The sequence below is a fragment of the Cololabis saira genome, chromosome 5, assembly GCF_033807715.1.
Source record: "Cololabis saira isolate AMF1-May2022 chromosome 5, fColSai1.1, whole genome shotgun sequence".
NCBI classification, from domain to species: domain Eukaryota; kingdom Metazoa; phylum Chordata; class Actinopteri; order Beloniformes; family Belonidae; genus Cololabis; species Cololabis saira.
This window is the reverse complement of record NC_084591.1, coordinates 35,171,131-35,183,085: the sequence shown is the minus strand read 5'-3', so window position 1 is coordinate 35,183,085 and position 11,955 is coordinate 35,171,131. Positions and strand designations below refer to the sequence as shown.

Below are 11,955 nucleotides of genomic sequence, written 5' to 3'. Positions count from 1 at the left end.
TATGACACAAGCTCCCCTGCATCCACACAAATTATGGATGTTTTAAAAAGGTCTCTTGGCCTTCATAATAAAAAAGTGTTCTTTTTATCCCTTCTGTGGTTTAAAAGGTTTCTGGCACATCTTCACCTGGCATCCAAGCTTCCTGAAGAGGGGAAAAGTCTTTAAAAGTCAAAGCTCAAAGTGCACAACAAGCTACAAGAGCAGAGTAGCCTTGGAAAAACTTGTTTCACAGACTGCCTTCAAAAGACCCCAGCATCTGTGGGCATCTCAGGGCTCGTGAGTTCAACAGTCTGATGGCCTGAAGGATGAAGCTGTCCCTCAGCCTGGTGGTGTGGGTCGGCCAGACGGCAGCAGGCACAACAGTTTATGGCTGGGGTGATTGGGGTCACATATTATCCTGCTACTGGCTTTCTTCCTGCACCGCTGGGTGTAGAGGTCCTCCACGGATGGTAGCTCCGTCCTGGTGACGTGTTGAGCAGTTTTCTCTACCCTCTATAGCAGGGGTATTCAACTATATTCGGCCGGGGGCCACATCTGCAAAAGGACTGTATGGAGAGGGCCGCACAATTTGAAAATTTGGGGGTTTTCAAAAGGTATTTTGCACTCAAAGACGAAGACTTATGTATATATAATACATTTGTATTATACATTTGAATATATCTAGTTTACATATGAATTATGTATTAATTGTTTCCAGATTTAGTCATTGTGAATGTTAAATATAATATTCAAATAAAGAAATATTATTTTAAATGCAAGTTCATTTTGAAACCATGCATTGTGCAAACTTAATGAAGTTGATATTGACCTACTTTTAATAAAACACGCCATAATGACAAAGCACCACTTTCCACCAAGATTTCCTTATTTGAATATTATATTAAGCATTGGGCACAAGCATTTCAGTCCATAGTAGCCAGTTTGATGTTATAAATAAGCAACTAAAATATTAACCATAAGCTCCTTTATTAATGACACATCTGTGCATTATATCAGCAAAACAAAACAATCACATGAAATTATAGGAGGCTTAGAAGTTCCATCTGAAATGCAAAGTCCTCACTTATTCAAATGAAAAAAATGTCAGGCCAATCCTAGAAGCCTAATGATGTCAACAAGTCCTCTGTACAACGGTGGTTAATAATAATGTGACAAACATTAACACTGTGCAACACTGGCAAAAAATCTGAAAAAAAAAAAAAAAAAAAAAATTTCAACAAACAACCCCTTTTTTTAAATATGACCAGGGGCCACATAAAAGCTCCTGGCGGCCGCATGTGGCCCGCGGGCCGCCAATTGAATAGCCCTGCTCTATAGAGCCTTACGGTCGAGGGAGGTGCAATGCCATGCCAGGCCTCACTGACGTCCTCACTGATGTGAACTCCAAGGAACCTGAAGCTGCTGGCTCTCTCCACCGTAGTCCCGTTGGTGGAGATGGGGGCGTTTCCCTCTCCCTGTCGCTTCCTGTAGTCCACAATCAGCTGCTTGGCTTTTGCTGACGTTGAGATGAAGATTGTTGTCTTGGCACCAAGATGTCAAGGCTCTGACCTCTCTGTAGGCCATCTCGTCCCCGTCAGTGATCAGGCCGATGTCGGTCATGTCGCCAGCAAACTTGATGATGGGGTTGAACTGTGTGGCAACGCAGTCAAGACAACAGCTACGTCTTATTCTTATTCTTCTTATAAAGTCGAGTTGAGTTGAGTATTATAAACGGTAGACTTTTCTGTGCCTGCAGCATACAGTATATCTTAGAGACACCTCCAAAAAAAATCATAAAACATGTTTTCAGAGTCTGCCCTGTCTTATTTTAAGCAGCCAGGCTTTACTAAGCACACTGGCAGAGGGAGGTGTGTGAAGACAGCTGCCGTCCTTTTATATATTTCCGTCTATGACTTGAACCCAGGTTAGAGGGAATATTTTGAGTGACGCTACATGACCCAGCAAAACAGCATAGATGCTCAGATTTAGTCCTCGAGCAAGAAAAATATGCAGTCTAATAACCTTTAATAAGCTTTAGCGGTATATTACATTCTATTTTTTGCCTGATCCTTGACACAGAAGAGGCAAGAAGATATATTTTTAACATATAAAGGCTGAGGTATGGCCCCAGACTTTAACGGGGACAAGGGGAAAAAATTGTGCTTATTTGTGTGCTTGAAGTGACAAATATGGTCTCTCAGTGTAGGATGGCCAGAGTCTGGAAATATATCATTCAGTGAGCTAGTCAGATTTGAAGGATAGGGTCGCATCATAGACTCAGATCAAAATAGGATTCACCAGCGTCCCCTTCTGTGTCCTCACCCAGCTTCAAATCATGCTGCGTTTGCTTTTTCAGCTCACATGTATTTTTATACATCTACACTTTCACCTCTTGTATTGTTCCAGACTCTCTTCATAGAGCGTAGTTTTAATAAATGTACAAAATGTTTGCAAACTCATACATATTCTAAAACATTTTGTAGGCTACAAGTATTAGTTGCATTTTGCATAAGCCTTTGCAAAAGGTACACTTGAAGTTTATTTTATTAAGTATGCTTGAGTATAAGTATAGCAAGTACGGACCCTGTAATTGTAGTGTACTGGAAAGTATGCTAATTTAATACTTCTTCAGACTAAAAAAAAAAGAATATTTTTACGTTTATAAAAGTATACTTTAGGTATACTTTATAAGGTCATTTTAAATGTACAAAAGTACACTTTTAAGAATACAACAAATACACTCATCTATAGGCTACCATTAGTGTACTAGGTATATACTTCTAGTCCACATGTTAGTTTATTGAAGTACTTGGATCAATATGTACTAAGTATTAGCACTTTCAGAAGCAAGAAAAAGTATACTAAATTATAAACTTAAGTATTTAGGTATACGTGTAAGTTGTAGTATTACTGTACTTAGTCTTAGACTTTCTTTATACTTTTCAGTATAAGCCAATTATACTTCTCTATATTATTCTTAAATATAAATATGCCTACCTTATGCTAATTAATAAGTACTCAATCTCAAAAATTGAGATTGCATTTTGTTCCAGTATTAGTTGAAAACGTCTGTTATGCTTTTTCTACATTTTGAAAGGGTATTTTATGTAGAACGACTAAAATAAATTCTAATGTTGTTATGTCAGTAAGACAGTATTCTGTAACATGAAAACGCGCATGCGCAGCCGCAGACTGCTCGAACACCGCGAAAATGCCTGTAAGTTGTTTTTATCTGTCCTGATAGATTTTTGTGGTTATTTGTCTTGATTGTCTTTGCTTGAAGTGTGATTACTGCAGCGTGTTTCACAAGGTGCATGTTAGTTCGCCGTTGTGTTGTTGATAAGAGCTGAAACAGCAGTAACCCTTCACATAGTGCAAAGTTAGCGACACGCTCGTGATGGCGTCTATTTCCTGAACATAAAGGATGATTTATGGTTCCGCGTTACACCAACGCAGAACCTACGCCGTATGGTACGCTGAGACGCGCAACGTACGGCGCGCGTCGCTGCGTACCCTATGCCGTAGGTTCTGCGTCGATTTAACGCGGAACCATAATTCAGGCTCATAACACATGAACTGCGTGTGGTCGCGTCTACTTACTGAAAACAACATTATGTGCGTCACGTAACATCTGGAAAAAAAAATTATTTAATTTCATTTTCAATAATAAATACTTCTTAAATTACGTTGCTCGACGCTTTTTTTAAGTTTGTAATTTTACAAGGAAAACATGTGCATATACCTGAAATGTGCTTTGTCGTCGTGTCACTGAAACGTCAGTAGCAATTATGGATATTCTACAAATTACAATTCACATCACACGTGTTACCTTTCAACATCAGGATAAGGGGATTTACAAACAAAATGAAAGAGTCTGTGTTACACTGCCTCGTTTGAAACAGCTTTCACTTCTACTGAACTTGAACAGATGAGAAACAAGTTTCTGACCCAGATTCACCACCAGACAAGCTTTGTCTTGCTTTTTTGTGTCACACAGGTACATCTAGTAAGAAGTGGGTTTGATAGACTGTTTTTGATTGTATTTTTGTCTCCCAGCTGGCCAGAGACCTCCTTCACCCTTTGATTGACCTGGAGCGAAGGCAGCATAAGAAGAAAAGACTGGTTCAGAGCCCCAACTCTTACTTCATGGATGTGAAGTGCCCAGGTAAGAACACACTATTATTGAACCGTATTAATGTCTGTCCCATATCTGGTCTGCATTTTTTATTTGTTATACCCAAAGAAAAGGCCTGTGTTTTTTTATTTGAGGCCATGTTTTGGTTGCACAGGAAAAAAAATATCTTAAATATACTGTATACCAAGGCATCTGGCATCTGTATTAAATTGCTAAATTGTTTGATTTGATGGCTTCATAGGTTGCTATAAAATCACCACTGTGTTCAGTCATGCACAAACAGTGGTGCTTTGCGTGGGATGCTCAACGGTGCTGTGCCAGCCAAAAGGAGGAAAGGCCAGATTAACGGAAGGTAAAACAAAATGTCTTAGGTTGAATTACTTGGTCAAGTTTTCTGCAGATATTAAATACTGCAGAAAGCAGTCTAATTGGCTTTGACTTTTCATTCACAGGTTGTTCTTTCAGGAGGAAGCAACATTAAAAATGGAAATCCGCACTTCAAAGTGTTGACCATGTAACCCATCCATCCATCTTCTATACCCACTTATTCCAGCGCAGGGTTACGGCGGTCTGCTGGAGCCTATCCCAGCAGACTACGGGCAAAGGGCAGGGGTGATCATGTAACCATTAATCATACAAAATTTGTATGCAATGTTCAGTTTATATACTATTTTATAAACTATCAAGAATCCTACCTTTCAATCAATAAAGACATTTGTTATGAAAGCTGATACATTGAATCTTTATTGACAAATATAACATTGCCATGACATCACCTTCACAGAACGCATGTCATCCGCTCAGCGTATTGATAAAAAGAACATACGTGAATTTGTATATGAAATTCAAAGAAAAAACAAGACAGTTTAATAAAGTTTTGATATTTCTTGGAGCATTGGCAGCTGTTTGTAACCTGGATGCCTGAATGATTTTGAAATAGAAATTTAAGAGGCAAGGTTCAAACATTCCATTGCCAAACATATTCCAGAAACATGAACAAAAACCATACATGCATAACAAAGAATGAGTTCACTACGATCACTGTGTCTGACATTGCACTCCACCCCTGGGGCCCTCGTCATCTTCCTCGTATGCTTCCCGACTGTATTGTTTCTGATTGGACCCCAGCTCAACCTCACAGAGGTCCACCTCTTCCATGTCGTCGGTGAGCATGACGTCTTCTCTGGGAGGAAGTAACCGTTCCAGCTGGAACATGAGATGCTCTGGGAGCCACTGCTTTTCAGGGAATTCCACCTTCAAGGCAAATGTTAAGTTTATTTCACATGTGACAAAAAATAAATAAAAAAAAAGTACCATCTAAGTTATGTCACACAGAAGTGACTTTGGTCTTACCTGAAACCGAACAATAAGCTGCCCCTTTTCATAAGGGTCCTTGTATATTGGCATGCCCTCATTTTGAATATATTTGACATCATTGTGCTTGATTACTTCTCCTTTTATGGGGGGGGAGAAAAAAAACAAAAACATTGCAGTTTTTAGTTAAGCAGTAAAGCTCTTCCACATCCACAGCCCAGGTTATGCTTTCAACCAGCTCTGCAAGTCAAACCAAGAGATGCTTTCACTTTACCTGGCTGTGAGGTGATGACGAGTGTCCTGTTGTCCAACGTTTCAATGGTCTTCTTGAAACCACACAGGGCCTCGACAAGTTTGAGCTCTAGCTTCATGGTTAAATCATCCTCTTGTCTGTGAAAGACTTCGTGGTCCTTCTGATCCAGGACAATGATAACGTCTCCCGGCTCCAGACCAGGTTCTTGGTCACCCTCTCCATGGAATGTAATTCTCTGACCATCCTTCATACCTGAAAGATACCATTTACTTTTAGTTGTAAGGTCTTAGAACACTGTGCTTGCCTTTTAAACAGACCTCTTGATATCTGGGGGGTGCCTTACCTTTATCAATGTGGACTTCAAGAACTTTCTTCTTGCGTTCTACTTTGTGCCCATTGCAGGTCTTGCAGCGGTCCTTTGAGCTAAACTTCTCCCCTTGTCCCTGGCACTCCGCACACATGCTTTGGATCTGCTGAATCATGCCTGGCCCAATCTGCTGTACTTTGATTTGTACCCCTCTTCCTTTGCAGCTTGAGCACTTCTCCAAGGCTCCCTTTTTACCACCGTAACCTATGATTAATAAACAGTTTAAGCTCCTACAACGTGAAACACACAAATCTTAACTGGCATCTACAGTCAACTGAGAAAGAAAGTACAGCCCTTTTTCATATCTGACAACATTTAGACAGTCATGCTAAGATGAAAAATACAGCACCAGGTGAAACGGCCGATAACCAGATCATCTGACTTGTGAGCAAGATCACGGATACTCCTGACCGCCCTCTCCACCACACACCAGATTGAAAACAGAGCTCCCTCTCCAAAAGACTCAGACCGCTCCATTGTAGGGACCGTTATAAGACACCTTTTCTACCTTGTGTCATAATAACACATCATCCTTTGAGTTACACATATTACATATCACATGGCCTGCACTCTATGTACATTAAAGATTTGTACATGTACCTCATTTATATATAGCATAGTGTTTTCATTTCATAACCTGTACATTTGATAGTTTAATCCATTTATTGATATTATAGCCTTTGCTCTTTAAAATCAGCACATTAATTAGTCTGTACGTTAACCACCACGTCTTATTTTTTAGTATGTAGTGCTACTGTAATTCTTACATGTCCGAGTTTGGGAAGTTCATCTATACATTCATTATTTGCACTTTTTAACCATTTTGTCAAGGCAGTAATTTTACACATTTCCTTGAATGATCTTACTTCTGTATATTGTACTTACAAAGTCATTAGGCTTCCATGTTTTATGTTAATGATTAATAACTAGTCAAACCCAGCTTAGTTACTGAATTGAGGGCTGTGCTTTATTTCATGACTGCTTTCTTTTAATCTTGAGTACTTACCGTCACATTTCTCACAAATGAAATTCTTCTGAAGTCCAAGCTTTCTAGTCGACCCATTGTACATCTCCTCCAGAGTAACAGCAAGTTGGTGGACAACATTTTTCCCTACAAGATAGAATCAAATAAAAATTTACATTGATGCAATTTGGATGCATTCTTTACTGCATCCACCTTAAGTTCATACATTTTTAAAGTATATTCACCCCTTCTTTCTCGCTGCATCCGTCCTCCACCTCCGAAGAACATGTTGAATATGTCCATCGGATTATTTCCTCCACCCACGCCTCCCTCTTTGATAGCCTGCTCTCCTCCTTGGTCATATAGGTCCCTCTTTTTTGGATCAGACAGCACTTCGTACGCTTGAGAGATGGTCTTGAACTGTTAAAATAAAAAGTTAAAAAAAAAAAGAAGTCACTTTTAAGGAAAAACTTGGCTTCATTCCTTCTTAATGTATGAGGCAGTGGGTTCATATTTTAAAAAGGCACCGTCTACGTTTACATTCAGTCAATATTCCGGTTACTGAATATTCCGTTTACATGCGTGAGCAAACAGGGTTATCCCTTTATACATGGTAATTAATCATTTGGGAAATCTCCATCAAACCAGAGACGCGCGGAGAACATCATGACGCAATTCCCGTCATTTCCACTTCTTCTTCCTGTATCCAAATTCAAACGGCGGATAATCAACAGCCCAATACAAGTAGTTTTGTTTCTTGGCCATGTAGTTCGCCTTTTTCAGCGTCTTACAGCGGTGCTTGATCTGGTCTGGCGTTCGTACAAATCCTGCTTCGCGCAACTTTTCGCTCACCTTTTTGTAAATCTCGCTATCCCGATACTTTCAACCGTCTACAAATGCCAAAATGTTCCTATTGTAGCGACCCTGATATGGGAGAGATACAAAGTGGGGGAGATCAGCCTGAATTCTCTCGTCTCTCTGCCTGTCACCAGAATGCACGTGATGTCATGAAGGCTGCCGGTGGTGGTCGGAGAGAGCGGGGGATTGAACCCCTAGTTTCTTCTTCAGGGGTCCTAATTGAAGTTGTAGTGGTATTAACCCGGGAAGTGCGCATCCTGGTCTGCTTGTGCTCTTTGTTGTTGGCTGTAACACTATTCAATACCTTCCTGGTAATAAACTGGTAAGTGGAAGCGACGAGCCGTCTCCACCTGGTCTGTGAATCATTACAATATCTTTCATTACATTTATGAAGTGATTAGGCTCCTCCTCACTCCAAAAGTGTGGCGTGGTCTTGCATTTCGCCGTGTTTATAAGAACTTCCTGGACTCAAAAGACCCAAGATTTCTTGCGAAAAGAGCATGCGCAGAAAACAAATTCATGTTCCGTTGGATCGGGATATCCCGTTAGGCGTATACATGACCAAATATTCGGGTTATAGAAGGAGTAACCCAGGGGTCATATTCGGGTTTTTAAAAACCGGAATATGAGCAAATTCTGGTTATTTAAGAAGGGGTTATTGGTGTTTACATGGCCGTGCAAACCGGTGTTCTGCCAATCCTTGCTACCTCCCGAGAAATGCTACCTGTGGTTCTGCGCATGCGCACAGTCGATTTTCAAAGTTTGATTGGCACGTCCATGATTTCTTGCACGATGTAAAATGGATAATATGGGATGTTGAGTATTTGATCCTCCAAATACACTATCCATGACATGAATTGCATTACACTTTGTGAACATTATACGATAAAGAAAAAAAACAACCAATTCTATCGCTTTGATATTCATTCAGTCATTGGCCTTTATTTAACCAGGCAGGTCATTAAGAACATTCTTATTTACAATAACGGCCTGGCAAGCGACAAGGACCGCTTGGGGGGAAAGGAAGTGGGCTAGGGAGTAAAACACAGTAAAATTGTAGCTCTACAAAGGTAGAAAACCATTAGGGAGCATTTTTTGGCAAAGCAGCAGAAATTGGCAGAACAGCGGGTTATTGCTAATATTCCGGTTTTAAAAGAGTTTATTAACTGCATGTAAACGCAGTCACCGTTTCCTAGCTTAACTGAATTGGGATCAAAGAAAAGTTCATAATAAAACAAAACATTTAATAATAAATTAGACTAATTCAAAGGCAGTCCTTGGGATTGGACCTGTCCTTGGGTTCACAGTCCGACTGCACACTGAAGCTTACACAATGCACCGGTCTCCACTCAATGAAGGGGTGAAACTTAAGTGTATTTTAAATGGACAACTTAAACATATAGGCTCACCTTGTCTCCTTCATTCGGGTTCTTGTCGGGGTGATATTTCAGCGCCAGCTTCCTGTAGGCTTTCTTCAGCTCCTCCGGCGAGGCTTTGGGGCTCACACCCAGCAGGTCGTAGTAGCCGGTTTCCAGAACCATGGTGACTGACCTCCAAACAGAAACACGAATATAATATTATAATTATGATTAAAAATCAGGCGGTTAACGCTAAGGCCTGAATTATGGTTCCGCGTTACATCGACGCAGAACCTACACCTACGACGCGCAACGTACGGCGCGCGTCGCTACGTAACCTTCGGCGTAAGCTCTGCGTCGATGTAACGCGGAACCATAAATCAGCCTTAAACGTCGACGGGGAAAAGCAAACACGCATCGAAACATTAACGGCACACATTACTACCCGTATCATTTTTACTTAAAAACACGAGTTCATATGCCCTTTAAATATTCTAAGAAAATAATTCTAGTAAATTCAGTAACTTTGACCCCACAAAGAGAACGTCGTCGACAACACGTGTCGTTACCGGTGAATAAAGCGCAGTCTCTCCGCTAACGTTGGTCACAAAATCAATTACACGCGTGTTAAAGCTGTACAATCAAACTTACGGCTGTGGTCCTACTTTACTTGTCCTGCACGGTGGGGTTATATCCCGAGGGCTGGCGGAGAGAGGAACTGCTGGGTTTAATATCGGTAAAGAACTTTCTGGAGAGATCTGAGGAAGGGCGGCGGAAGTGACGTCGCTGCGGTGCAGCGTCTAGAAAAGACCGGAGCAAAAAAGGCAAGAGCTGCTGCCGCATGGCCGGGCCCATAGGCCGGGCCTGCAGCCCATGCATGGGCCGAGCCCTGACCTCGTCTCTAGGGATCGTATTACCTTCATTTAAAAAAAATTAAAAATAGCAGGGCAGGGGATTCATGCTTTCAAAAATTGTTACATGCGACAGCCAAGTTGCTCTTGAATAATCGAGCAAATACCTTTTTATGTGTCAAATATTTTGGATGATTTGAGCAAGTTGGAAAAAAAGAAACTATTTTAACTTATGCTGAATGAAATTAAACATATTTATATCAAAATCAGAATCAGGTTTATTGGCCAAGTATGAACATGATGCCAGACAGGGAATTTGACTCCGGTTATTTCGCTCACTGTACAGTAAATAGACAAATGGCTCTTATTAATAACATATACAATTAAAAGTGAAAGGTGCAGCTGTATTTATTTATTTATTTATTATTTATTGGATCCCCATTAGTCCGCATAAATACGAAGACTATTTTTCCTGGGGTCCACATTAAATCACACAATTAATCAACAATACAGCATTTGTACAGAGTTACATAGATCAATTAACCTGAAAATATTAACATAAATTTCTCAGTGCATATGAACAAATACTAATAATAATAATAATATGAACATTGAAAAATTAACATGAATGGATTCCTTTAACGTAGTTTTCTAATAGACTATTGTAACAGAATATTATGTCGAAACACAGCTTCTCTCAGTTTACTTTTGAAACTAGCGATTCCTGTGGTTGAAATCAAGTGTGGGGGGAGACTGTTCCAGTGAGCTACAGCCCTGTACATAACAGACCTTTTGAGTGCGTTAGTTCTCGGTAAAGGCAAGGTGTATGAGGTATCAAAAAATCAAAATTCGACAGCACTCACTGTAAGTACAAAACTTTTAATGCAGTTAAATTACTGCACAGCAGCAGATAATCGGACACGTTTCAGCTTACAGCCGTCCTCAGCGATGGATGAGGTAGACATGGTTATTGAAAGGTGCATTGTTACAGCATATGATTGTTATTATTAATCCATCCATCCATTATCTATACCCGCCGTTTCCTTTGCAGGGTCACTGTCAGGGTTTTGACATTTCCCCCAGTTTTGAGTTTTCAGTTCTGCCCCTCTTGTTTCCCATCTGCCCTGATTGTCCGCACCTGTGTCTCGTTATCCCCTGTGTATATCTAGTCTTGTCTTTCCCTGCTCCCTGTCGGTCCGTACTGTTTGCTCCTTCCATGTTCTCCTCTAATTTTTTGGATTCCTGTTTTTTTGTTCTGCCTTGGTGATCCTGCTCGGCAGCGTTTTTGGTTTTGTTTTGTTTTGTTCAATAAATCCTGCCTTTTTGCCGCCTCCTGCTCTCCTGCATTTGGGTCCTCAACAACCACACTGTGACAGTCACGGTGGTCTGCTGGAGCCTATCCCAGCTAATTTTCAGGCGAGAGGCAGGGGTTCACCCTGGACAGGTCGCCAGTCCATCGCAGGGCCACATATACACAAACAACCAGACATACTTTCACTCACACCTACGGACAATTTAGAATCATCAATTAACCTATTACGCATGTTTTTGGACTGTGGGAGGAAGCCGGAGCACCCGAAAGGAACCCACGCAAGCACGGGGAAAACATGCAAATTCCACACAGAAAGACCCTGCCGGGCCTGGGAGTCAAACTGGGAACCTTCTTGCTGTGAGGCAAAAGTGCTAACCGCCAAGCCACCATGCTGCCTATTATTATTATTATTATTATTATTATTATTATTGCACAGTGATTGATTACTCTGAGACTCTGAGTGATGAGAGTTCATCAGAGCAACAGCTTGGGGGAAGAAACTGTCTCTGAGTTTGGAAGTCTTGGCGTACAGAGCTCTGTAGAGCCGTCCAGAGGGCAGGAGTT

General features: G+C 40.9%; 2 protein-coding genes across 2 annotated transcripts; one reads left to right on the top strand and one right to left on the bottom strand.

The window, feature by feature from the left end:
* The first annotated feature begins 3,125 nt into the window (after positions 1–3,125).
* rps27l (ribosomal protein S27 like) lies at positions 3,126–4,845 on the top strand. Its single transcript, XM_061721818.1, has 4 exons — positions 3,126–3,196; positions 4,036–4,144; positions 4,356–4,466; positions 4,567–4,845. The coding sequence occupies exons 1-4, from the start codon at positions 3,191–3,193 to the stop codon at positions 4,593–4,595; spliced, it is 255 nt and encodes an 84-aa protein (XP_061577802.1). The 5' UTR covers positions 3,126–3,190; the 3' UTR covers positions 4,596–4,845.
* Positions 4,841–10,014, bottom strand: dnaja (DnaJ heat shock protein family (Hsp40) member A). The gene is made up of 8 exons (XM_061721814.1): positions 9,880–10,014; positions 9,280–9,421; positions 7,258–7,432; positions 7,055–7,159; positions 6,025–6,252; positions 5,703–5,933; positions 5,468–5,568; positions 4,841–5,368 (listed from the first exon to the last, which is right to left on the bottom strand). The coding sequence occupies exons 2-8, from the start codon at positions 9,409–9,411 to the stop codon at positions 5,153–5,155; spliced, it is 1,188 nt and encodes a 395-aa protein (XP_061577798.1). The 5' UTR covers positions 9,412–9,421; positions 9,880–10,014; the 3' UTR covers positions 4,841–5,152.
* Positions 10,015–11,955: the final 1,941 nt, after the last annotated feature.